The sequence below is a fragment of the Macaca mulatta genome, chromosome X (genome assembly GCF_049350105.2).
Source record: "Macaca mulatta isolate MMU2019108-1 chromosome X, T2T-MMU8v2.0, whole genome shotgun sequence".
Lineage (NCBI taxonomy): Eukaryota > Metazoa > Chordata > Mammalia > Primates > Cercopithecidae > Macaca > Macaca mulatta.
Window position 1 is genome coordinate 23,977,353 of NC_133426.1, and position 26,800 is coordinate 24,004,152.

The 26,800-nt window shown below is 41.2% G+C and overlaps 1 protein-coding gene across 10 annotated transcripts in view; it reads left to right on the top strand.

Moving 5' to 3' along the window:
- The window catches only part of ZFX (zinc finger protein X-linked), a 67,831-nt gene that overhangs the window by 15,022 nt on the left and 26,009 nt on the right, over window positions 1-26,800 (top strand). For 8 of the 10 annotated variants that reach the window (XM_015127106.3, XM_077988323.1, XM_077988320.1 and 5 more), the window contains 2 exons: window positions 10,159-10,244; window positions 16,294-16,872. In XM_015127106.3, coding sequence (XP_014982592.1) covers window positions 10,187-10,244; window positions 16,294-16,872 — 637 coding nt within the window. In that variant the 5' untranslated portion in view covers window positions 10,159-10,186. Of the gene's footprint in view, window positions 1-10,158; window positions 10,245-11,054; window positions 11,172-12,841; window positions 12,897-16,293; window positions 16,873-26,800 lie in introns of those variants that run through there. The other 2 variants (XM_077988324.1, XM_015127107.3) reach the window with 2 other exon arrangements.

Here is a 26,800-nt window from a genome sequence, read left to right on the forward strand (position 1 = left end):
TCCTAGCACTTTAGGAGGCTGAGGTGGGAGGATCACTTGAGCTCAGGAGTTCGAGACCAGCCTGGGCAACATAGAGAGACTGCTTCTCTATTTAAAAAAAAAAAAAAGCTTTGGGGAAAGACTGGAGCTTTTTGAAAGGGGTAACATTAGACAACTTTTTTCTTTTCGTTTGTAAAAGATACGGGGGTCTCACCCTGTTGCCCTGACTGGAGTGGAGTGGGACAATCATAGCTCACTCTAGTGTTGAACTCTTGGGCTCAGGTGATCCTCCCACCTCAGCGTCCTGAGTAGCTAGGACTACAGACATGTACCACCATGGCTAGCTCATTTTTTTTTTTTTTGAGACTGAGTCTCACTCTGTTGCCCAGGCCGGAGTGCAGTGGTGTGATCTCGGCTCTCTGCAACCTCTGCCTCCTGGGTTCAAGTGATTCTCGTGCCTCAGCCTCCCGAGTAGCTGGGACTACAGGCGCGAGCAACCACGCCCACCTAATTTTTGTATTTTTAATAGAGATGGGGTTTCACCATGTTGGCCAGGCTGGTCTCGAACTTCTGACCTCAGGTGATCCACCCACCTCGGCCTCCCAAAGTGCTGGGATTACAGGCATTAGTCACCACGCCCAGCTGCCTAGCTAATTTTTAAAATTATTTTGTCAAGATGGAGTCTAGCTATTTTGTCCAGGTTGGTCTTGAACTCCTGGCTACAAGTGATCTGCCTTGGCTTTCCAAAGCACTGGGATTACAGGTGTGAGCCACTGTGCTCAGGCCCCTCCCCCCTTTTAAATATTCATGATTGGATTTTCTTTTATTGAGTTAATGCTGGTAATTTACATTTTCCCTCAATGTGCTAGTGTAGAATTCTAGACCATTTTCATACAAGTCGTTTTCTTTTTTTCTGTATCTATGTTTTTTTTCTTATCTCAAATTATATATGTTTGTGCTTTCTCCCAGTTTCTTCCCCTCTTTTAGATTATTATCTTGTATTTTATTGTCTTCCCAACTCCCTGGAAAAAGCCTAGTTTGGAGATTTTTTGGGGGTAAAAATTAGCTGGCTCCCTAGCTTTGCTCCAGAGAATGGTCATGAAATTAATGGTTGCTGATACTCAACCTGGAGCATGCCTATTGTTGGTCTTGTGAGAAGCAGGTGTATTTCAAACCTGCCCCCGCATTGCCCAGCTTGTTCTTTTCTTTTATTATTTTTTTTAATGATTAAAGGACTAAATTCCATGTGCAAAACACATTGCTAATTGCATTGGCAAAAGATCAATGTAAAAATACCCCACAATTCTGGAACTGTCCATTTAAAATATTTGTTCTAGTTGTTGAAAGGCCTAGTATTATATTCTCGCCGGTGTTTAAGGTGTACAGAGAATACTGTAAGTGTTAACCTGGGCAACAAGAGTGAAACTCCGTCTCAAAAAGAAAAAGAAAATTTAGAACGTTTTAAAAACTGTAAACCTGCAAGGCATGATTTTTATAACAATTTACCAGAAAATGAAGGAAAGCACTTAATTAGCTTGAATAAAGTAACATGAAAGCGAGAATGCACTAATTTAAAAAAACCCCAAATCCTAATATGGTATCAGAAAGGTTTTCTTTTCTTTCTTTCATTTTTTTGAGACGGAGTCTCGCTCTGTCGCCAGGCTGGAGTGCAGTGGCACGATCTTGGCTCACTGCAACCTTTGCCTCCTGAGTTCAAGCAATTCCCCTGCCTCAGCCTCCTGAGTAGCTGGGACTACAGGCGTGCACCACCATGCCTGGCTAAGTTTTTGTATTTTAGTAGAGACAGGGTTTCACCATGTTGGCCAGGATGTTCTCAATATCCTGACCTTGTGATCCGCCCGCCTCAGCCTCCCAAAATGCTGGGATTATAGGTGTGAGCCACCGCACCCGGCCAGAAAGATTTTCTAATACAAGGAGACATTGCTCATTGAGAAGGGGTTTGGTGAGAAAAGAACTTACTAAGTTAACAACTATGTTAATGACTAGTTCAGAGATAAATTAAATGCCCAATTTTGGGAAAAGTAGCAGGTGCAAGAAAAAGGAAATGGGTAAGAAAACAGTTTCTGATACTTAAACTTCTCTTCATCATGTGCTGCATTTGACAGAAATTAATCTTTTAAAAATTTTACCTAGGATGGTTTTATTTCATTTATTCCATGTACAGCGTAGTCTAAATCTCCACTTGATACTGTGTCAAAATACTGTCTTCATCCTTCGATTACATTAAGTGTTTCTCACACTGCTCGAACTAAATCTGCACCTAAAGGTAGAATACTTCAGTAGAGGAAATGTGAATAGAATTTCTTTTCAGAATTTCAACAAAAACTAGTAAGCTAGTAAGCTACTTTAAAGTTTTTCACTATGAAATAAATGAGTGATCCAAAGAGTTGTTTTACTCATTCCATTATGATATATGGTAGAATGTTATGTAATGAACATGGATATTGCTAAATTATTGAATGCATTAAATGGCAATACTTTATTAAGGAGGCTCTACTGCTTTAAATATCTGAAAACTAGTTAGAAAGTGTGTGCATTTCCTCCCATCAAGCTAAGTCTTAAAAACAAAAGCATTTAAAACAGTGTAGTGTTTGTAGCTCATTGGTACAAGTGAGTTCAGAGAGTAGTGTGTCAACTCTTAATCTGAGCAGGAATAGGGGCTTTGAGAAAATCAGGCTTTAAGAAGGTTTATCATTTTAGGGCCAAGTTTTAATAGATTGTGAAAGTTTGGACTCTTAGATTTTAAACAAACAAAACCTTGAAATTACTGATTGGCTCAACATGGTTTTATGGAAAAACTAATACAAAAACTGGGCCTTGAATATTTGAGCAAAGCCTACAAAAGTTCCAAATGGGACAGGGCAAGGAAGGATGGGGCTCTGTTTACAATAGTAGATATTTTCTTTTCCACTTCTTGACATGGAGTAGGCAGGACTGTTTGAAAATAAAATATTCTTTTCTTAGAGAATGGAATTTGAATTACAGTTATTAGATTAATACTGATTATATACATTTTCTCTTTCCTTTTAGAGTAGTTGATCTGTTAAGTGTTGATAGAGTTGTAACCTTCCACTACTATTGATTTTTTTTTTATTGCTGCCTCATAGGTTCTTTTGCTTTTTTTATATTTACATATTTCCATGCTGTTTTATTTGGCACATAAAAATTCATAATGACTTCAAATTCAACATAGACTAGAGAACACACACATTTGCCCCCCCCCTTTTTTTTTTTGAGACGGAGTCTCGCTCTATCGCCCAGGCTGGAGTACAGTGGCGCATCTTGGCTCAATGCAAGCTCTGCCTCCCGGGTTTACGCCATTCTCCTGCTTCAGCCTCCCGAGTAGCTGGGACTGCAGGTGCCTGCCACCACGCCCGGCTAAGTTTTTCTATTTTTTTTTTAGTAGAGACAGGGTTTCACCGTGTTAGCCAGGGTGGTCTCGATCTCCTGACCTTGTGATCCACCCGCCTTGGCCTCCCAAAGTGCTGGGATTGCAGGCATGAGCCACTGTGCCTGGCCTATTTTTTCCTTCCTTCTAAAATCACATGAAGAATGTAAAAAGAAATCCAGAGAAACAAGAAAACCTCAGCGGTATGAATCAGAACATGATGAATTTCTGGTTGAATAAAGCAATTGGAAATCAATCAATGGCAAAACCTAAGAGAGCTTAGTGAACGTGTGACCTTATTCAGAAAGTAGAAAGCACCAGCCAAGAATTGGCATCCTGCAGTACCACCAACATCAAAAGCAGGGAGGCACTTGGAGATTGAACAAGCCATGAGTACAGCCAGATAATTGAAGCCATGGAAAACTAAACCATTTACCTATTAGTATAGGTGCCTGTAATGGTTTTCCTGCTGGGATAATGCCCAAAATTCAGCTCTCTGAATTGCTTGTTTGTCCATAGGAAATGCCAAAGTGAGTGCTGTATAGCAAGAAAGATAGGGGCAGTAGTTTAGGTAACTTGCAGCTATCCTGAAGGATATTGACCCTCCAGCACCTGGAAGATGGGATACTCTTCCACCATTAAAGGAGAACCTGGCTGGTTACATGGTTTCTTTCTCGCTTATGGACTCATTCTAGATAGGACTCCTGTGATCTGAATTTAAGTTTATTGTTGGGCAAACAGGAATTCTCACTTGGGCTGAACAAGTTCACCCCAGCAGTCAGAATATAACTCTAGTTTAGACCCTCATCTACAAATAGGAATAGACAACCAGGAAGAGCCATGCTTTTCAGGAAAACCAGCAGTTTGAAAGAGAGGCACCAAATTCAACTAACTGAATAATGAAACACCAGAGGAGACAGTTTATATAGGGTACAGAATAAACTTTAAATCCACAGAGAGATTTGGGAAGATATCATGTCCACCCAAAAAGGATAAGATTGCTATGGAAAAGAAACTACTGGAATTAACATATGATCTTTTAAAAATTCAGTAGATGGAGTAGAGATCAAATTAGCTAGCTTAGAAGAAAAAATTCAGGGATTCTCTGAGAGTATAGCAGAAAGACAAAGATAAAAAATATGAGAGAAAAGTTAAAGCAATACAGAAGCTAGATTTAGTAGCCTTTAAAAGTCCTGTAATAAAAATGCTAATAAGAACAGATAGAGAAAATGGAGGAAAGTTATAGAAACGAGAAACTTTCCTGAGTTCAAGAAGGGCTCAAGTCTTTTGATTGAAAGGCCCCACATGGTCTGCATGTGTGAAGAGGAGAACTTATTAGAGTGGTGTAGTGAGAATAAAGAGGAAGTGATAAATGTAAGAGTTACTGGCTTTGAGATGAATTTAATTTAAAGGCTGATATAGTCAGAGAAGTGAAATATGACTCCAGATTTGAAAATGAGATATCTAGAGAAATGATGGCTAACACTGAACAACATGGGGGAAAAATTAGGAAAGAAATGTAGCTTAAGAGAGAAGATGTTAATTAGGTCTTAAATACAGGTTTTCACCAGTTCTAATTTCCCTCTAAGAAAAATTGTTATAACACATTTGCCTTTGTTTGCCTTTGCTGCAGCTTAAGCATTCCTTCTACCATGTATAATAAAATTTGGTTCTCTGAGTGTGACTTAGTGAGAAGAATTAGAGTTGAGTCACAGAATTAACAGGCATTGAGGTTTTGGGAGACCAGAAGCAGAAAAGTGATTTTTATATGCATGTTAGCTGCAAAAAGCAAAGTGAATAAATAAGAATCCTGTTAACTTGCCCAAGAGGGAGATCACAGAAGTGTCTAAGCATCAAAATATAAAACAAATAGATTATATCCGTGATCCCTAATTTAAGATAGAGAAAATGCCATTGCTATACCCGTTAACTTTTATTGCTTTATTATATATTTTATTTATAATTCCCTTCTTCTAGGATGATATTGCTTTATTTTAAAGAATGGAAGGAAATTTTTGTGAATTTCCTGGGTTCTCCGAGCCCATTATTTCCCTTAAAACTATACGTTTTTCTTTTCTTTTTTTTTTCTTACTTTCTGCCCTCACAGTGTGTTCCCAAAAACTATGTTTTTCCACTGTGAATTATTTCAGAAGCATTTTCAGGATCATGATTCTTGTAACTGGAAGGGAATGTCTTACTGAATTTGAGGTGTTAGTAGAGTCCCAGAAATACCTTGAGGGTGTTTGATAGTAAGACTAAATGTTAGTACTTGTTCACCCAAATTCTGAGATTCTTGGTTCTCTGAACCATCCTGCTTATTTGTCTTTAGGTTCCACTGATCTCTGGATTTGGTTTGTACTACAGAGGCATGGATACCGTCAGTTACGTTATCACCTACCTTCTTCCACCCTTCCTTTGTCACATCTGAGAACTCCTGAGTAGCTTCTGTTCTGAGAACACAGTTTCATTCTGATTGTCAAAGGGAATTAGTATTCTAACTCCAGAGGGGTTACAAAGTTGAGGTATAGTCATCTCTGTTTAGAATGTTTGAATTTTTGTAATGACAAAACAAGGGAAAATGACCAGGCAAAACAATAGTGTTGAATAATTACTGCTCACTTGAGATGAGTAGGCACCCCCATGTAGGCCAGAATATCTGTTAGGAAATGCACATGATATAAAAGGATGGGAAGAAAGCAAATCAGTCTGTTAATGGTAGCTTGGGTTAATATTGTAGAGCCCCTGAGTATTGAGGAACTGCTGAAGTGTTCAGAGCAGTGAAGTGCTATGATCAAAGCAGTGCTTCAGGAGGGTTAATCTGCCTACAGATTGCAGAAATGCCTCAATACTTGGCACCAGCCCTTACGTGTGATAATAGGGTTTCTAGTCATTTGTTGTGGGAGTGGCAGAAAGGAGTAAGGCCAGTCCAGAGGCTATTTTCATCCCCCAGGGATCAGGAAATATGAAGCCGAGTGGGAATGGTAACTAGGAATAAGAAAAAAAAAGGATGGATTCTTGAGAAGTTGAGGAGAATTGACAATATCTGGCAATCTGACTGTGAGCAGGGAAGAAGAAAAAGGCCATAGTGGTCATATCAGAAGGCTGGGTTTTATCCGGATGACAATATTCCACAGTCTGTTGGACATGTTAGGATGATATTAGGAATAATTGTTGTGGAAATAGTAGTTGAAACCATGGGAATAAAGAGAAAGCAGAAGAGAAGAGGGTTGAGCACTGCAGTACGGGGTGAGGGAAGGCATGGCAGCCAGCATTTAAGAAGAAGGGAAGAGAACTAGAAGTCACTTAAAGCAACGGAGGAAGGAGAGCACTTCACAAATTAGGGAGTTGATTGTTAAACTCTAATAGAAATGCCAAAGAGGACGAATGCCAAGAAAAGTTGTTCTGCAGGTTGAGAATTCATAGAGCTGATGGGATTGGGTTTATGTAGGGAAATTTGTGTGGTGAGGGGCTTAAATACCTTAATGTATCTCCTTTATTGCCTTCTTAATTGGCTTGCTTTAATGTCATAGTGTTTCATAATGCTTAGAAGATTTTTTTTTTTTTTGAGATGGAGTTTCGCTCTGTCGCCCAGGCTGGAGTGCAGTGGCGCAATCTCGGCTCACTGCAACCTCCACCTCCCGGATTCAAGCAGTTCTCCCTGCCTCACCCTCCCGAGTAGCTGGGATTACAGGTACCCGCTGCCACGCCCAGCTAATTTTTGTATTTTTAGTAGTGATGGGGTTGCGCCATGTTGGCCAGGCTGGTCTAGAACTCCTGACCTCAGGTGATCGGCCCACCTCAGCCTCCCAAAGTGCTGGGATTAGAGGTGTGAGCCACCACATCTGGCCAATGCTTAGAAGATTAATTTACGTTTATCTTTTTTTTTTTTTTTTTTTTTTTTTTTTTTGAGACGGAGTCTCGCTCTATCGCCCAGGCTGGAGTGCAGTGGCCGGATCTCAGCTCACTGCAAGCTCCACCTCCCGGGTTTATGCCATTCTCCTGCCTCAGCTTCCCGAGTAGCTGGGACTACAGGCGCCCGCCACCTCGCCCGGCTAGTTTTTTGTATTTTTTTAGTAGAGACGGGGTTTCACCGTGTTAGCCAGGATGGTCTCGATCTCCTGACCTTGTGATCTGCCCGTCTCGGCCTCCCAAAGTGCTGGGATTACAGGCTTGAGCCACCGCGCCCGGCACGTTTATCATTTTTAAAAGGGGGAAAAGCTATTTCATAGCCAGAGGTGGTTTTGCGGGAGTAGGGCAGTAATAACTTTTTCAGAGCATGTACACTTTCTGTTTTTCATTTGCTTTAACTTTTTTTTCTTTCTTTCTTTCCTTTTTTTTTTTTTTTTTTTTTGAGACGGAGTCTTGCTCTATCGCCTAGGCTGGAGTGCGATGACATGATCTTGGCTCATTGCAACATCCGCCTCCCGGGTTCAAGCAATTCTTCTGCCTCAGCCTCCCAAGTAGCTGGGATTACAGGCATGCACCACCATACCCTGCTAATTTTTTTGTATTTTAGTAGAGGAGGGGTTTTGCCATGTTGGCCAGGCTGGTCTCGAACGCCTGACCTCAGGTGATCTACCCACCTCGGCCTCCCACAGTGTTGGCATTACAGGCGTTAGCCACTGCGCCCAACCCATTTACTTTAATTTGAAACAGTTTGAATAAACAACATGAAACATGCTATTTCTTAAAAATGAGTAGACCGTATCTCAGAGTTGATATGTTGAGAATCCCTTTTTTTTTTTTTTTTGAGACGGAGTCTCGCTCTGTCGCCCAGGCTGGAGTGCAGTCGCCGGATCTCAGCTCACTGCAAGCTCTGCTTCCCGGGTTTATGCCATTCTCCTGCCTCAGCCTCCCGAGTAGCTGGGACTACAGGCGCCCGCCACCTCGCCCGGCTAGTTTTTTGTATTTTTTAGGAGAGACGGGGTTTCACCGTGTTAGCCAGGATGGTCTCGATCTCCTGACCTCGTGATCCGCCCATCTTGGCCTCCCAAAATGCTGGGATTACAGGCTTGAGCCACTGCGCCCGGCTGAGAATCCCTTTTATGAATGTTAATTTTTCTCAATTAACGTTTAATGGATATTTCCATTACTATTCCATGTTAATGGATTTTTTAAGGACTATATATGTAATTTGGTATCTGTAAATAAAGACATATATAAATAATTATAATATGACAAACCAGTACAATAAGAGAAGAATAGAGTGCTGTGGAAATTTCAGAGGGAAAAATTATTTCCAGCTTTCTCTTTTTTTGTAGGGAAGGAGATTTAGGGGGAAAGATCAAAGCAGAGATAATGGGGGAAAGGTGTTCCAGGTAGAAGGAACCCTGAATCAAATATGAAGTTGGGGTTTTATGGGGATGTTGAGCATTTTTGTTTGGCTGAACTTCGTGTGGGTGGGGGCCGTGTGTTTGTGTACATGCTGACAGTGGTAGAGGGAAGTGCTTAAAGGAAAGTTAGGGGAGATGATGATGGGAATGTAGTTTGGGGCCAGAAATTAGAAGATGACAGGTGTTTGAACTTATTTAGAGGGAGCAAGAAGCCATTAAACATTTTTGAAAAAGAGGAATGATGTCACCTAGCTTTAGAAAAATGACTTGTGTTTCTGTTATTTGAAATTTTAATAACCATGTAGTACTTATCAGCAAAAAAAAAAAACCAAAAAACGATAAAGGTGAAATTATTGGTTAGAGTTCTTTTTGTCATAAGTTTTTGGCTTAAGTAGAAAAGGGAGAATTAAGGCCATTGGAATGTCTTATAAAAATTCAAGGCAGGAATATAGCTGTACCTCAGATAGGTCTAGAACCAGGAACTAAAAAGCTGTCTCCCCTCCCTGCTTACCCTATTCTGTTACTCAAGGCACTCACAGGATTATTTTTATTTTTTATTCACTAGTCTAAGCCAGAGTTACAAAATGACTTTCCTTAGCTCTTAAGTTCCAGCCACCAGGAGAGAGAGAGAGAGAGAGAGAGAGAGAGACACACACACACACACACACACACACACAAACACTGATTCTTGCTCATGGTTTTGGATTCTCAGGGATAGGACTTTGATTTTATTGTGCTTAAAGATGAACTTATTTTTTAACTGCTTTATAGCTAGTGCCAATCAACTGTGGCCAGGAGAGTGTAAATACACTGTGGGAATTTACTTTTCTAGATGAGAGGGTTAGTTAAGAGAGGTTAGGCAGAATCCCAAAGGTTGTTTACTACAGTTATGCACTTTGAATTTTTATCGTTGTTTAATCTGGTTGGAAGTTGTTTGACTAATTAAATATACAGAATATGAAAACTGTGCAAAAATTTCCCCCAATAAGCTACAGAATGTATTTTAAGTTGAACCTTAACAAAACTGGTTACCTTTGTGGGAACATGGGGTGTTACAGACTGAGGACACGGGAGTGCTGGGGTCTTAAAAATGTTCTATATTTTGATCAAGGTAGTGATTACAAAGGTTTATGTATGTATCAGAATTCATCAAAATATGTGCACTTGATGGACATAAGCAATACATTTATTGCTTCAACTTAAAAAGAAGTCCAGGCAAAGCTGACTTGTTTGATTTATCTGCCCTGCCTTGTCATATAGATGCCCATTTATCATTGTAAATCAATTAAGTTATATTTTACTTTAGATAGATATGTTTTTGATACACATTTATCTTTCACATAATTTGAGTGTCTCAGAAATGAAACTATCATGGTGGCGTTCAGTACGTGATACGAAAAAACTAATGGCTTTGGTTTACTTTTTTCCCTGATTTAGGAGCTGTGACTGATGAGAATTAAAGGCCATGGATGAAGATGGGCTTGAATTACAACAAGAGCCAAACTCATTTTTTGATGCAACAGGTATAACTACTTGAATTGTTCCACTTCCCATCTACCAGATTTGGAGTTGGTTGTCATCAATGAATTGCTAGAACTCTCACATTGATCATTCACACTTAGGTTATCTTGTTATCCTGTCAAAATTCACAGATGTTACGGTGAGCACATTATTATTACCCTCCTCAAAGATGTGGCTCCCTCACAACCAACTCTCATATTCTTGTCAGTAACAGCAGCGATATCAAACCTTAGTTTTATCTTCACTTATGAAGATAATATCTTCCCCAGTTATTTCCCTAATTCCTGTTGTTTTTCCCTTTGAAAATATTCCTTGTTAGTTTTGTTTGGACCTTTGTTTAAAAAAAGAAAAAGAAAAAATATTCCTTGTTTACATCTGCTCTTCTTCATCCTAGTGCCTACCACAGAGACAGGCTCTATCGTCTCATTCTTAGTCTGGAATAACTTTTGCATTGTTTTCCTTACCCTTAGTCTCTCTTATCTAGCCTGCTGATCAGAGTACTCACTGTAAAATAACATGTGGATCCTGTCATTTCTCTGTTCTCCAATACCCAGCAGATAAAGAAGGTCCCCCACATTGACCCTGTCCTATTTTTATAACCATCTCTCTCACAAATTCCCAAAAAGAGACTTCTGCTTCAGGAAGATGGAGTCTTCACTCCCCATAGTGTACAAGGAAAAATTATACTCAGGAAGTTCTAAAAATAGGAAGAAAACAGTATTAGAAAAAATGTATTTCAGATTACCTGTGGTTATAATTATATAACGTTGTAAAGTGGTTACACTTGTGTTTTGGGTTTTTTTTGTTTTCAGATAGGGTCTTGTTCTGTCACCCAGGCTGGAGTACAGTGGCGCCATCTGGGTCCACTGCAACCTCCGCCTCCCAGGCTCAAGTGATCTGCTCAGCTTCCAGAGTAACTGGGGCTACAGGTGTGTGTCACAATGCCTGGCTAATATTTGTATTCCTTTTTTTTTTTGGGTAGAGACAGGGTTTTGCCATGTTGCCCAGGCTGGTCTTGAACTCGTGGGCTCATGTGATCTGCCTGCCTCAGCCCTCTATAAGTATTGGGATTACAGGCGTGAGCCACTGTGCCTGGCCTATACTTGGTTTTATAATGTAAAAGGGATTTGAGGCCAGACGCGGTGGCTTGTGCATGTAATCCCAGCACTTTGGGAGACCAAGGCGGGCGGATCACAAGGTCAAGAGATCGAGACCAACCTGGCCAACATGGTGAAACCCCATCTCTACTAAAAATACAAAAAATTATCTGGGTGTGGTGGTGCATGCCTGTAATCCCAGCTTACTTGAGAGGCTGAGGCATGAGAATCGGTTGAATCTGGGAGGCAGAAGTTACAGTGAGCTGAGATTGTGCCACTGCACTCCAGTCTGGGTGATAGAGTGAGACTCGGTCTCGAAAGAGAATAAAAAAAGAAAAAAAATATAAAAGGGTTTTATATCACACCAGGTAGCTACCCTTACTGTAAATAAAATACTAGTAAGTTTTCCATTGGACTGTAAATGATCAGATTGTAGTATAGTAAAGAAATAGCAATGAACTTTATCAGGAAATTAAATGTCAGTGATTTTAAATTTTAAATTTTTTTTTTTTTTTTGAGATGGAGTCTTACTCTGTCGCCAGGCTGGAGTGCAGTGGCACGATCTCGGCTCACTGCAACCTCTGCCTCCTGAGTTCAAGTGATTCTCCTGCCTCAGCCTCCCGAGTAGCTGGGACTACAGGTGTGGCCACCATGCCCAGCTAATTTTTTTGTATTTTTAGTAGAATGGGGTTTCACCATGTTGGCCAGGATGGTCTCGATCTCTTGACCTCGTGATCTGCCCGCCTCGGCCTCCCAAAGTGCTGGGATTACAGGCGTGAGCTACCGCACCCGACCCTAAAATTTACTTTTTATTATTATTTTATTTTTCTTTTAGAGACAGGATCTCACCCTGTTGCCTGGGCTAGAGTACGGTGGCATGATTATAGCTCATTGTAACCTCAGACTCCAGTGCTCAAGGGATCCTCCTACCTCAGCCTTCTGAGTCACTTGGACTACAGGTGTGCGCCATCAAGCCCAGCTAATTTTATTTTTTGTGGAGACGGGGTCTTGCTCTGTTCCCCAGGCTGGTCTTGAACTCCTGGGCTCAAGTGATCCTCCCACCTTGGTCTCCCATAGTGCTGGGATTACAGGTGTGAGCCACTATGCTCAGTCAAATTTTAAAATTTTCTTTAAATCTCTAAATCTAGTGGGGATGTGTGCGGGTTTCTTAACAACTTAGGATAATCTTTTAACTCGTTTGGTAATTTCAATTTGATAATGATAAACGTAAAGTTTATAATTCTTTCTTCCTTGGAACATGAAATATAAGTGATGTACTTGAAAGAGACTAAACTCTTTGGAGAAAAATGTGCAGTGTTTGTTCACTTAATCTTGCCACAGGCAAACCTAGGTCATGGGCTAAGTGGTAGATTGAAGGGCTATTGCATTTTAGTCTTGATTGATGACACTTAATGGTATTTGTTCATCTTTGAGCAAGTCACTTAATCTGCCAGGGCCTCCGTTTTCATATGTCATAATAATAATAAAACCTCTCATTACAGTTTTTCAGAACACTTCCCATACATTCCCATTTGATCATCACCACAGTCCTGTGAGGTATGCATGGCAGATACTACTGTCCTCATTTTACTGATGAGGAAACTGAAACTCAGAGGTTAAATGACTTGCCCAAGGTCACAAAATAAGTGTCCTACCCTGCTCTACTCTCTGATTTAGATTTTGTTTTTTTGTGTGTGTGTTTTTTTTTTTTTTGGTTTTGTTTTTGAGATGGAGAATTGCTCTGCTGCCCAGGCTAGAGTACATTGGCCATGATCTCTGCTCACTGCAACCTCCACCTCCCTGGTTCGTTCCGGTGATTCTCCTATCTCAGCCTTCCAAGTAGCTGGGATTACTGGTGCAGACCATCATGCCCGGCTCCTTTTTTTGTATTTTTAGTAGAGATGGGGTTTTGCCATGTTGACCAGGCTGGTCTTGAACTCCCAACGTCAAGTGATCCGCCTGCCTCGGCCTCCCAAAGTGCTGGGATTACAGGCGTGAGCCACTGTGCCCGGCTGATTTACATTTTATAACCAGTGTTCTTGCCACTAGATGCTTTCATCTTTATGTATGCAAAATGGAAATTAGTGATCTATTACTTAATGATAATATTGTGGACATTGAAAACAAGTATAAAGCATTTTGTAGAAGTTCTATAGAAATTAAAGTGAACATACTCTTTTTTTAATTTTTCGAGATGGAGTTTTGCTCTTGTTGCTTAGGTTGGAGTGCAATGTTGCAATCTTTGCTCACCACAACCTCCGCCTCCCGGGTTCAAACGATTCTCCTGCCTCAGCCTCCCAAGTAGCTGGGATTACAGACATGTGCCACCGTGTCCGGCTAATTTTGTATTTTTAGTAGAGATGGGATTTCTCCGTGTTGGTCAGGCTGGTCTCGAACTCCTGACCTCAGGTGATTCTCCCACCTTGGCCTCCCAGAGTGCTGGGATTACGGGTGTGAGCCACCTTGCCCAGCCTAAAGTGAACACATTCTTTTTATTATTTCTAGATGTAATTAAAATAGATATTAGTTGGCTTCCTACAATGTTTAATATTCTTTGGCCTTTGAATTTTTTTTTTGAGACAGAATCTTACTCTGTTTGTTGCCCAGGCTGGAGTGCAGTGGTGTAATCTTGGCTCACTGCAACCTCCGCCTCCTGGGTTCAAGCGATTCTCCTGCCTCAGCCTCCTGAGTAGCTGGGGTTACAGGCATGCACTACCACGCCTGGTTAATTTTTGTATTTTTAGTAGAGACAGGGTTTCACCATGTTGGCCAGGCTGGTCTCGAGCCCTTGACCTCAGGTAATCTGCCCGCCTTGGCCTCCCTAAGTTCTGGGATTACAAGGCGTGAGCCACTGTGCCAGGCCTGATCATTTTTGATTGTTGATTAAGCTGTGTATTTCTCTGAGGGCCTGGCCAGTGACACATAGTCATTGAGTTAGGCACCTGGTTGGACTCAGCCTGTTCTGAGTCAACCAGAGGCACTAATCTACTGAATAGCTATTTAGGTAAGACTTTTTTTTAAACTTTCTTTGCTTTTCTCTGGAACAGAAGCTAAGATATTTTATTTATTTATTTATTTATTAATTATTGAGACGGAGTCTTGGTCTGTCGCCCAGGCTGGAGTGCAGTGGCGCAATCTGGGCTCACTGCAACCTCCGCCTCTTGGGTTCAAGTGATTCTCCTGCCTCAGCTTCCCTATTAGCTGGGACCACAGGCATGTGCCACCACACCCAGCTAATTTTTTTGTATTTTTAGTAGAGACAGGGTTTCACCCGTGTTAGCCAGAATGGTCTCGATCTCCTGACCTTGTGATCTGTCCACCTTGGCCTCCCAAAGTGCTGGGATTACAGGTGTGAGCCACCATGCCCAGCCTTCTTTTATTTTATCTTATATTTTTGATAAGGATATTTGATTTCTATTTCCATTTGTGACATTCATTCAGAATGATATTTTCTGAGCACCATACACTGTGCGAACTGTGTGATCTTGGTTAAGTCATTTAATCTCACTGGGCTTCAATTGATTGAATCCTCTACCTTCATTCCTTAACTGCAAAATGGACTAGAGTAGGACTATGTTCTGAGGAACTGCCTTGGGAGTTGGGGTCTAGGGGGACGGGAGGAGGCTAGATGGAGGCAGTGTACCCTGGTGAAGTTGGGGCAGCTCCCGCTGGAACTACTCTTACCCTCCACCACTCCAGCGCAGCTGCACTTGTATTTATCCTATCTGTCTCCAGAGCCTCCTCAACCCAGTTGTCTTTCCTCCTCAACTGTGGCCTTTTGTCCCTCTTTTAATTTATCCTCTGATCCTTGTATGTCCTAGATTCAGAGGATGATTTCTAAATTCCTATAGCCATAGATGGAGCATATGGGTGGTATATTGCACCGGAACAAAAAGGGAAGCATGTGAAGGGAAAAAGGAAAAAAAAATAGAAGTAAAAGAAACACATGGGAGAGATGGAAAGAAGAACAACTATGAGTTGAGGAGAGGGAGATGGAGCAAAAAGGTGAAACACATATAATGAAGGAATATTGTATGTTTGTCACCTGAAGTTGCATTACTTATTTAATTTTTGTTTTTTTTTTTTAGAGACAGAGTCTCGCTCTGTCACCCAGGCTGGAGTGCAGTGGCGCCATCTTGGCTCACTGCAAGCTCCGCCTCCTGGGTTCACGCCATTCGCCTGCCTCAGCCTCCTGAGTAGCTGGGACTACAGGCGCCTGCCACCACGCCCGGCTAATTTTTGTATTTTTAGTAGAGACGGGGTTTCACCTTGTTAGCCAGGATGGTCTCGATCTCCTGACCTCGTGATCCACCCGCCTCGGCCTCCCAAAGTGCTGGGATTACAGGCGTGAGCCACCATGCCCGGCCTTTTCTTTTTTTTTAAAGTCTTGCTTTGTCACCCAGGGTGGAGTGCAGCAGCACCACCTTGGCTCGCTACAACGTCGGCCTCCCGGGTTCAAGCAGTTCTGCTTCAGCCTCCCAGGAAGTTGGGATTATAGGCTTGTGCCACCACGCCCGGCTAATTTTTGTAATTTTAGTAGAGATAGGGTTTCGCGGTGGTGTTACCCAGGCTGGTCTCAAACTCTTGGCTTCAAGTGATCCCCCCACCTTGGCTTCCCAAAGTGGTGGGAATACAGGCGTGAGCCATTGCACCTGGCTGTATATGGATTTTATTAGTGTGCCTAGAATTTTACTTTCATGTATATATTTCTTCTGTGACTGCCTCAATTGCTTTGTTCTCCTAATTTTTAAAAATCTATTGATTTGATCACAAAAGTTCTTGGGTTAAAAACATCTGATTCAAAAATAGATTCCCTCTTTATTTCTTTAATCTATCTTAACGTTTAAGAAAACTGAGGAGCTAGTCTGTTTTCCCAGTAGAAATTAAATAACATTTACGTTAATTGTAGTCATGCATACTTACCTGAAATTTGTCATTTTAATTTTTTTTTAAGGAGCTGATGGTACACACATGGATGGTGATCAAATTGTTGTGGAAGTACAAGAAACTGTTTTTGTTTCAGATGTTGTGGATTCAGACATAACTGTGCATAACTTTGTTCCTGATGACCCAGATTCGGTTGTAATCCAAGATGTTATTGAGGACGTTGTTATAGAAGATGTTCAGTGCCCAGATATCATGGAAGAAGCAGATGTATCTGAAACGGTCATCATTCCTGAGCAAGTGCTGGACTCAGATGTAACTGAAGAAGTTTCTTTAGCACATTGCACAGTCCCAGATGATGTTTTAGCTTCTGACATTACTTCAGCCTCAATGTCTATGCCTGAACACGTCTTGACGGGTGATTCTATACATGTGTCTGACGTTGGACATGTTGGACATGTTGAACATGTGGTTCATGATAGTGTAGTGGAAGCAGAAATTGTCACTGATCCTCTGACTACCGACGTAGTTTCAGAAGAAGTATTGGTAGCAGACTGTGCCTCTGAAGCAGTCATAGATGCCAATGGGATCCCTGTGGACCAGCAGGATGATGACAAAGGCAACTGTGAGGACTACCTTATGATTTCCTGTAAGTCTTGGGGTACAGTAATTGTCAAAGGTGTTTTTGAAGGCTGCCTCTCCTAATTTACATCAGGGGAGAAATTTTCCTGACTTAAATGTCTGTAGAGTTAAAGTAAATCTCATAGACTTACCTGCATTGTTGTTTCCATTTGCAGCCTACAAGATAACTGAAAATTAAGAAAAGTGAGGCCGGGCGTGGTGGCTCACGCCTGTAATCCCAGCACTTTGGGAGGCCAAGGCAGGTGGATCACCTGAGGTCAGGAGTTCGAGACCAGCCTGACCAACGAACATGGTGAAGCCCCGTCTCTACTAAAAATACAAAAATTAACCAGGTGTGGTGGTGGGCACCTGTAATCCCAGCTACTCGGGAGGCTGAGGCAGGAGAATCGCTTGAACTGGGGAGCTGGAGGTTGTAGTTAGCCAAGATTGTGCCACTGCACTCCAGCCTGGGTGACAGAGCAAGACTCCTTCTCAAAAAAAAAAAAAAGAAAAAAGAAAAAACTGAAAGGAATAGAACTGAACTTTGGAATCATGAAGGATGTGATTAGGCTGTTACCAGCCTTTATTAGAATTATGAACGCTCTTGAAACCTAAAAGGAGTTGGGAAAAAAAAAGTGTAACCAAGCTACTTACAATCTTGTTTTTTTTTTTTTGGAGGGAGAGTCTTGTTTGCTCTGTCGCCCAGGCTGGATTGCAGTGGCACGAGCTCAGCTCACTGTAACCTCTTCCTTTCGAGTTCAAGTGATTCTCGTGCCTCAGCCTCTCGAGTAGCTGGGATTGTAGGCACGCACCACCACGCCTGGCTAATTTTTTGTATTTTTAGTAGAGATGGGGTTTTGCCGTGTTGTCCAGTCTGATCTCGAACTCTTGAGCTCAGGCAATCCACCTGCCTTGGCCTTCCAAAGTGGGAGGATTACAGGTGTGAGATACCATGCTGCTACTTATTTTCTTGAATATGGATACACAGTACTGTTTATGTAATACTTATGTACTAATATAATATGTAAAACACTACATAACAGATAACATGAAAAAGAGTTCTGGTATAGTATGAAACATGATTCCAAAACATGGTATCAAGTATGATGGATTCATACTAGGTTATTGGAGAGAAGTAAAGTATTTTGAAACACACCTTTACATGTTTATCTTAGCATCTGGAAGGACAGCCGTTATCTTCTTAAAACATACTTCTTGGTACCGATTTCGGAGATACAATTCTAGATTGGCTAGGCCACAGTTCTGACCCAGTATGGAAATTCTTATGCCTTAAGGAACTAAACTTAAAATATAAAGGATTCATAGGCTATTTATAAATTTACAAGAATGTTTGCTTTGCTCGAATACCTGTTTTAATACAGGAATTTAATATTAGTATATTGGAGTCCACCAGCATTTTAGGAAACTTCTTTGAGATTTTGAAACTCCTTTGAAAACTTCTTGAGATTTTGAAAATCAAAGAATTATTTGTGGAAAGGGGGACAAAATGCCTTTATTCAACACGTTTATTGGACTCTTAATGTGTGAGACATTGTTGTAGGTCGTATAGATACAGATATGTGCTAAAGAAATACATACATAAAACTTATCTCTGGAGAGCTTTTGATCATCTGTGGGAGAGAAAGTTTGTAGTGTGATGCAGAGGTGTGGCTAAACTGCTGTGGAGATGGGATGGAGTAGCTGACCTTTAAAATCAAGGATGAATTCTAGTTTTACAGGATGAAGGGCATGGGTGGCAGAAAGACATTCCAGGCATATAGTGTAGTATGTTAAAAAAGAAAAAAAGGTTCTGCGTTTTGCTGATAATGATGGGAACTTTAGGATACACTTATATATCTTTGTGTATGTTCTGTTTTATTCCTTAGAATAAATTTGTAGAAATAGAATTGATAGATCAAAGGGTATACACATTTACAAGTTTGGTTATGCTTGAAGTTTGGTTAAATTCCGTTGGTATTTTGCCTTAATATTCCCTTCACCAAATTTATGAGAATGTTCATTTCCTTACACTCGAACCAACACAGTATTATTTTTCTTTTTAGTTTTTGCCAGTCTGATAGGGAAAAATACAGTATCCTGTTTCAGTTTTGAATTTATTTTAGGATGATAATCCTTGTATGTGGAATAAGACTAAGTGAGGGAGAGATTCGTGGCAGTGAGCTGCTGAAATGGTTCATATATAAGATGATATGAAGTACATTAATAATAGTGAAGGGGACAGAGATTAGCTGCATTCAAAAGAGATTAGGAAGAAAAATGGATGAGATCTGATGATAGATAAAAAAGGCTAGGGGTTTGAGGAAGAAAGATAATTCAAGGATGACCCTAAGTGTTCCACCTTGGGAGATTGGATGCCTGGTCATACCATTACCTGAAAGGAGTAGGTTTGGTGGGGGAAGGTGGGGGCAGGGGAAATATTTGGGATCTGTTATAGTTTGAGTTGCTTGCTGGTGGATGTTTTCTCTAGCCAGTTGAAAATATGACTTTGGTGCTTTTGAGAGAGTTTGTTGCTAGAGGAAGAAATTTAGGACAACAGAATATAGGCAGTATCGTATATGGAAATTGATGGTAGTCCCCAGAGCATGCTTGTCGAGTAAGAGTGTCAAGTATAGCTCCTTTAGGTATTTAAGAAGTAGGCAGAGAAGAATCCTTGAAAAACCAGGAGGTTTTGGGAAGAGAAGGAGGAGAAAAAGTGTTTCCAACACTGTTAAGGATAGAGTTTCTATAAGTATCAGCCACTGAGGAGAAAGCAGGCTTTTTGGTTTGGCATTTAGGAGGTCATTGGTATCTAAATTAGAGTAGGTTCAGTAAGGTATGGGCTAGTGGAGAGGAGATGAAAGAGAGGAGCTGTGATGGATTAAGAAGTTAGTGGAAGTGGAGTTACGTGAAGCGGTTTGGAAAAATTGCCATTTTGGTCAGCAAAGGGACTGAAGAGGTGGGAGTATAGCTTTTGATGGTTGCCTGGATGGCGAAAGCAAGTTGAACATGTTTATAGACTTAAGGGAAAAAAAAAAAATCACTGAACAGAGAGAGCCTGAAGATAAAGGAAGGGCTAGTGGAGCAGGTTCCAGAGAAGGGGAAAGGGACTGGGGTCCAGGGCTGCAGGAGATGGCTGTTAGGTGAGTCCTGGAGAGAGAAAGTGAGTCCCCTTCTCTGAGACAGGAAGGCAGTTAAGGATGAGGCCCCTTTCCAGGGACAGAAGGTAAAAGGAGTGCTTGAATGTTGGGAGCTATTTTGTCTGTGTAGCAGGTTCATCTGCACATATGAAAGGACTGCAGAGGTTGGGTGGAAAGCTGAAGGATAGTGGCAAAGGGTTGAAGAGCTTTAGTCTTTTGGGGATGGGCCAGTGTAGGAAGCCAAGAATTCATGAGATAGATTACTGAACTGCATTGAGGGGCCAGCTAAGGTTAGGGGTCTATTTTATTTTTTAAATGGAGTTTCGCTGTGTTGCCCAGGTTGGCGTGCAATGGGGCCATCTTGGCTTACTGCAGCCTCCACCTCCCGGGTTCAAGCGATTCTCGTGCCTTGGCCTCCCGAGTAGCTGGGATAACAGGCACTTGCCACCAAGCCCAGCTAATTTTTGTATTTTTTAGTAGAGACGGGTTTTCACCATGTTGCCCAGGCTGGTCTTGAATTCCTGACCACAGGTGATCCACCCGCCTTGGCCTCCCAAAGTGCTGGGATTATGGGCGTGAGCTACCACGCCCAGCCAAAAATGCTATTTTAAAATGCAGATTGAGCATCCTTTATCCAAAAATCCAATATCTGAAATGCTCCAGAATCCAGAACTTTCTAAGTACAGACATGACACCTCAAGTGGAAAATTCCACACCTGACACTTGCTTTCTGAGGGTTCAATGCGTATAAACTTTATTTCAAGCACAAAATTGTTAAAAAATATTGTATAAAATTACCTTCAGGCTATGTGTATAAGGTGTATATGAAACACAGATTAATTTTTTTTTTTTTTTTGAGACAGTCTTGTTCTGTCTCCCAGGCTGGAGTGCAGTGGCTCCACCTCGGCTCACTGCAACCTCCACCCCCTGGGTTCAAGCGATTCTCCTGCCTCAGCCTCCCGAGTAGCTGCGATTATAGGCACGTGCCACCATGCCTAGCTAATTTTTTTGTATTTTTAGTAGAGACGGAGTTTCGCCATGTTGGCCAGGCTGGTCTCAAACTCCTGACCTCAAGTGATCCATCTGCCTCGGCCTCCCAAAGTGCTGGGATTACAGGCGTGAGCCACTGCGTCCGGCCGAAACACAGATAAATTTCATGTTTAGACTTGGGTCTCATCCCTAAGATAATCTCGTTACGTATATGCAAATATTGCAAAATCCACCGAAGTCTGAAACAGTTCTGGTCCAAGTATTTTGGTTAAGGGTTACTCAACCCTTACAACTGCCAGATTTTCTGTTACAAGACTGGGCAAACCAGGACCAAGGCTAGAGAAAGCAGAGAGTTGAGTTCATCCCAGTTTGTGAGGGGAAGAGGGCCTGGTGAAACACTGAAGAGGAGAAAGCACTCTCGCTTCTCCTTGACTTCTCTCTGCACTTTCTGCCCTTTCTGTCTTCCTCAGCTTTTTTGCTAAGGAGTAAAATGCATGGTATTGTTTTGCCCTTTAACTGCACACTATCTCTTGCCTTTACTTTCTCCTCTTTTAGGAAGTTCAGCTCTCCAAGGAAGTCATTGAAAAAAACCCAGAGTTGCTTTAGTAACAATTGACTCAGCATATCAGGTTCTTGTATTACAGATTCTGTATACAAGATGAGATGTATAGATTCTATATACAGAATCTAATACAAGACATGTAAAATTTTACAAACTTGTAAAATTTTCATTAAAAATCTTATTTGTAGTCATCTTTAGGCCCTGGGTTTCTTCTAATTTATATAGATTTTAATGTTCCTGAAAAAGTAAATATGGGTGAACATAAATGGCTGTTGTTAGTGTATTTTAATATGTTTTATGTATGAGTATATATTTTAGTAATATAATTTTTCCTTTTAAAATAAAACATATCCAAACTCAAGTAATGCAGAGATACATTTAAACAAATACATACACACATGAGCATTTGCATGCACACATGTGATATTCCTGTATTTCACTATAATGAAATGGTTGTTTTTAAGTTGGGTTTAGAGATGGTGGCCCTTAGTAGTATCTTTTGTCTTCTCCATTATTATTTATTTTGAAATGAAGTCTCGCTCCCTTACCCAGGCTGGAGTGCAGTGGTGCCATCGCGGCTCACTACCACCTCTGCCTCCTGGGCTCAAGCAATCTTTCCACCTCAGCCTCCTGAGTAGCTAGGATGACAGGCAGGCGCCACCACACCCGCCTAATTTTTGTATTTTTTGTAGAGAGGGGGTTTTGCCACATTGTTCAGGCTGGTCTTGAACCTAGTCTTGAACCAGCCTGGGCTCAAGCAGTTCGCCCACTTCAGCCTCCCTAAATTCTGCAATTCAGGTATGAGCCACCTTGCCCGGCCTATACAGGCACTTTTGCGCTCTTACTTCCCTCTACTTCATCATCCCCTTTCCTTTCAAAGTAATGGTCATATTTTAAAATTTAATTTACTACTGGCTTTGGGATCAAACCAATTGAACACTTTAGAATTAATTAATATTTCTCTTGGCTGCGCCTCCCAGCAAAGATACTTAACGATGAATTTTATTTTAATTAATTATTTATTTTTGAGACAGAATCTTGCTCTGTTGCCCAGGCTGGAGTGCAGTGGCACGATCTTGGTTCACTGCAGCCTCCACCTCCTGGGTTCAAGCAATTCTCCTGCCTCAGCCTCCTGAGTAGCTGTGATTACAGGTGTGTGCCACCATGCCTGGCTAATTTTTGTATTTTTAGTAGGGACAGGGTTTCGTCATGTTGGCCAGGCTGGTCTCAAACTCTGGCCTCAAACAATCTGCCTGCCTCGGCCTCCCAAAGTGCTGGGATTACAGGCGTGAGCCACCGCATCTGGCCTTAATGATGCATTTTAACTTAAAACCTATATTGAGGTCGGGCACAATGGCTTATGCCTGTAATCGCAACACTTTGGGAAGCCTAGATGGGAGGGTCGCTTGAGCCCAGGAGTTCAGAGGTTACAGTGACCCTTGATTGCGCCACTGTATTCCAGCCCGGGTGACAGAAAGAGACCCTGTTTCTTAAAAAAAAAAACCCTCCCAAAGCCCCCCTAAAACACCTATATTGATTTCAGAAGTTAAGGATTAACAAAGGTTTTGTCATAAGTATATAGAGGAACTATGGGCTACTTTAATCCATGATAGAGAATGTGGAGATACCATTATCGGTAGTCAACTTTTATGCTTTTTCATATTGTGATGAGAGATGGTAGTATCTCTGAATTCTTATATTTATTAAACACTCTTTATCTTTAGGTCAGAAATGTGGCCAGATGTCCAAGTACTCTCTTTTCTTTAAAAGTTTCAGTAAGTTACTGGATTTGAGTGTCTAATAAACAGCTTTTATAATGTCTTTAGTATCCATCTTGGCAGGTTTCTTCCCTCTGCAGGTCTCATTTAAAATGATGATGGGCCAGGTAAGGTGGCTCACACCTGTAATCCCAGCATTTTGGGAGGCTGAGGTGGGAGGATCTCTTGAGGGTAAGGAGTTCGAGACCAGCCTGGGCAACATGGTGAGACCCCCATCTCTACCCCTGCCCCTCCCCCCCGAAAAAAAGATTAGCTGGTATGGTGGCGTGTGCCTATAGTCCCAGCTGCTCAGGAGGCAGAGGCAGGAGGATCCCTTGAGCACAGGAGGTTGCAGTGAGCTATAATCATACCATTGCACTTCAGCCTGGGTGACAGCGAGACCCCATCTTTAAACCAAAAACCAAAAAACCACACAAAACAACAATAAATGATGATGAAGCAGTCCTCATTCTTTATAATATGGTTGTGTATATAGACACAGATGTTCATTGTCACAGTATATAACTACCTTTGAGGTCAGGATGACTGACTTCTTTAGTCTTTGCAATCTAGATTTTATGATTGGCTTCTAAGTTACTTACATGTTTCTTGAGGACAGGAACTATTTACTGCATCTTTGCTGCTTATCACACTATGTGTGTATTAGGTATGAAATAAATATTTGTTGAATAAATGAATATATGAATGTTATAGCTGAAAGTCTGTACATCATGCCTTATCCAAGGCATTAACAATAACATTTCTTCCTTACCCGTAGCTATTGTCTCTTGATAACAATAAAAATAGGTAATAGTAAATCTTCAATAAATAATATCTATGTGCCGGAATTGAAAATATAGTTAGTTTTTGAGATGAGATCTCACCGTGTTGCCCAGGCATACATACATGCCTGGCATACATACATACATATATGCCTGTAGATGTACAGTGGCTATCTGCAGGCCTGATCATAGTGCACTGCACCCTCGAATAATAGCTTCTCCAAGGTCACACCCAGCAGCATTAGGGTGAGCTTTGAAACCAGTTATGTTTTATTCCAAAGTGTCCACTCTTAATTCTCTTATTGCCCCCGCTTCCTCTCTCTCTCTCTCTGTGTATGTATGTTTGTATGTATGTGTGTATAACTTAATACTACACAGCAGTAGAGTTCATGATAAATAGTGCTTATTGGTAGAAGGGGAGGCAAATAGAATTCCAAAGATAACTACAATTTACAATATTAATGAATACCAAATTTCAACAATGTTAAAAAATAATTTGTTGGGAGGGGTTAAGCATTTTCTTATTTAACTCATTCTAGCAGAAGCCCAGACAGCTTCCAAACCCCATCCTGTTGTTTTTCTAACTGAAAAGTGTTAATTTTTTTCAAATTTGTGTTTACATGAGAAAAAGGAGTCATATATAAGCTATTATTTTTACTCTTGCCAGTGTTGATTTTTCTTTTGCCTTCATTCATTCAGAAAACATTTATTGATTAGTGATAATGAGCTGCAAACCTCACTAGGGGTTGGAGATAAATAGCAAAGTCTCTGGCTTTTTAAGAATTCACAGACTCGGAGGGAAGAGAAACAGAAACAGGCAATTACAGTTGAGTGTAGGAAGGTATATAAATAGATATACAAAGTACTTTAGAAGCACTAAGAAAATGGGGCCGGGCGTGGTGACTCACACCTGTAATCCCAGTCGGGAGGCTGAGGCAGGCAGATCACGAGGTCAGGAGTTCGAGACCAGCCTGACCAGCATGGTGAAACCCTGTCTCTACTAAAAATACAAAAATTAGCCGGGCATGGTGGCACGCACCTGTAATCCCAGCTACTCAGGAGGCTGAGGCAGGAGAATCGCGTGAATCCGGGAGGCAGATGTTGCAGTGAACTGAGATCACGTGCCACTGCACTCCGGTGATAAAGTGAGACTGTCTCAAAATAAATAAATAAAGGAAAATTTTAAATAAAGGAACATTTTTGGTACGCTTGAGGGAGATGAATGCTATAAAAGCATTATAAACTGAAGTTCTGTGGAAGCTCACTTGAAGATATTGACCAAGTTTATTTCATCTCCTATTCATTTTCCTCCCTCCTGTATTTGAAGCAAATTCCACATAACGTTTTTTTCATAAGTATTTCAGTATTTACTTCTCAAAGACAAGGATTTAAAAAAACCCGTTTTCAAAGCTTTAAAAAATAATTTGACATGAACTCAATGTGAAGGGCGTATAAAATAAAATGTTCATTAGGTGGCTGAGGAGGGAAGAAAGGCAGAGAGATGTGAGAGATCATTGAGGGTTCACAGACCTATTCTTTGGGTGCTAATAATGTCTGGTGAGGTGTGTGGGGGAAGTGGTGAGAAAGAAGATTGGCAAATAGGGCCCAAAACACAAAGGCTCTTGAACATAGACGCCTGCTTTACTTTTTGGACGTGGGAAGCTGTTAAAGGGTTTTAGACAGATTAATAATAACATGTTTAGATTTATAGTTTAGATAATGGCATGTTCAGGGCAGGCGCAAGTTAAGAGTGAATTCAGAAACAAAAAGTACATTTCGGAAGGTTATTGTGGTAGTTCAGGTAAGAAAAAGTTGATAATAGTTTGAAATAAGTGTGTGTTTTGTTTTTTTGAGATGGAGTCTCGCTCTGTCGCCCAGGCTGGAGTGCAGCAGTGCGATCTCGGCTCACTGCAACCTCCACCTCCTGGGTTCAAGCGATTCTCCTGCTTCAGCCTCCCGAGTAGCTGGGACTACAGGCATGTGCCACCATGCCCGACTAATTTTTTTATTTTTAGTAGAGGTGGGGTTTCACTGTGTTAACCAGGATGGTCTCGATCTCCTGATCTCGTGATCCACCTGCTTTGGCCTCCCAAATTGCTGGGATTACAGGCGTGAGCCACCGCGCCTGGCCTGAAATAAGGTTTTATTAGTAGAATTCAGCAGAAACTGATTCATGACATACTTAGGAAGTAGAATTTGGATTAAATTTAGGGTTGAGGAAGAGGGGAGGGTTTGCAGCTCACTTCTTGGTTTCTGGCTTATGCAGCTGGGCACCTGGCAAAACTGTTACTAGAAGAGGAGCAGATGGACATGCTAAAGATTTATTTACAGGGTTGCTGCATACAACTACAATGTAAAGGGACTCCTGCAAATATGTAATGAGGTGGCCCTGGTTTGCCTGGTCATCTAGTTTAGGTATTTTGACCAGTCATTCTAATATTAGCTCCTAATTAAGCATGACTTTGGTCATAGTAGACATCCAATAAAACGTGGTTCAGGGAGCGAATAAATACATAAAGTCCAAACCCGTGTGTTTAATGTATAAACCCTGTGGGTCAACACAATCTGATAGTTTATTGATTGATTCTAGGGACTGTTAGCACAGAAGAGATAGTGAAATATTTACTCTTTCGTTCCATGGGCTAATTATTGGCTAGGTATGTATTTTACCATTATTTTTATGTATGTACCCTGCCAGTTTTTTTAAACCAGGGAGCAAATAAATACA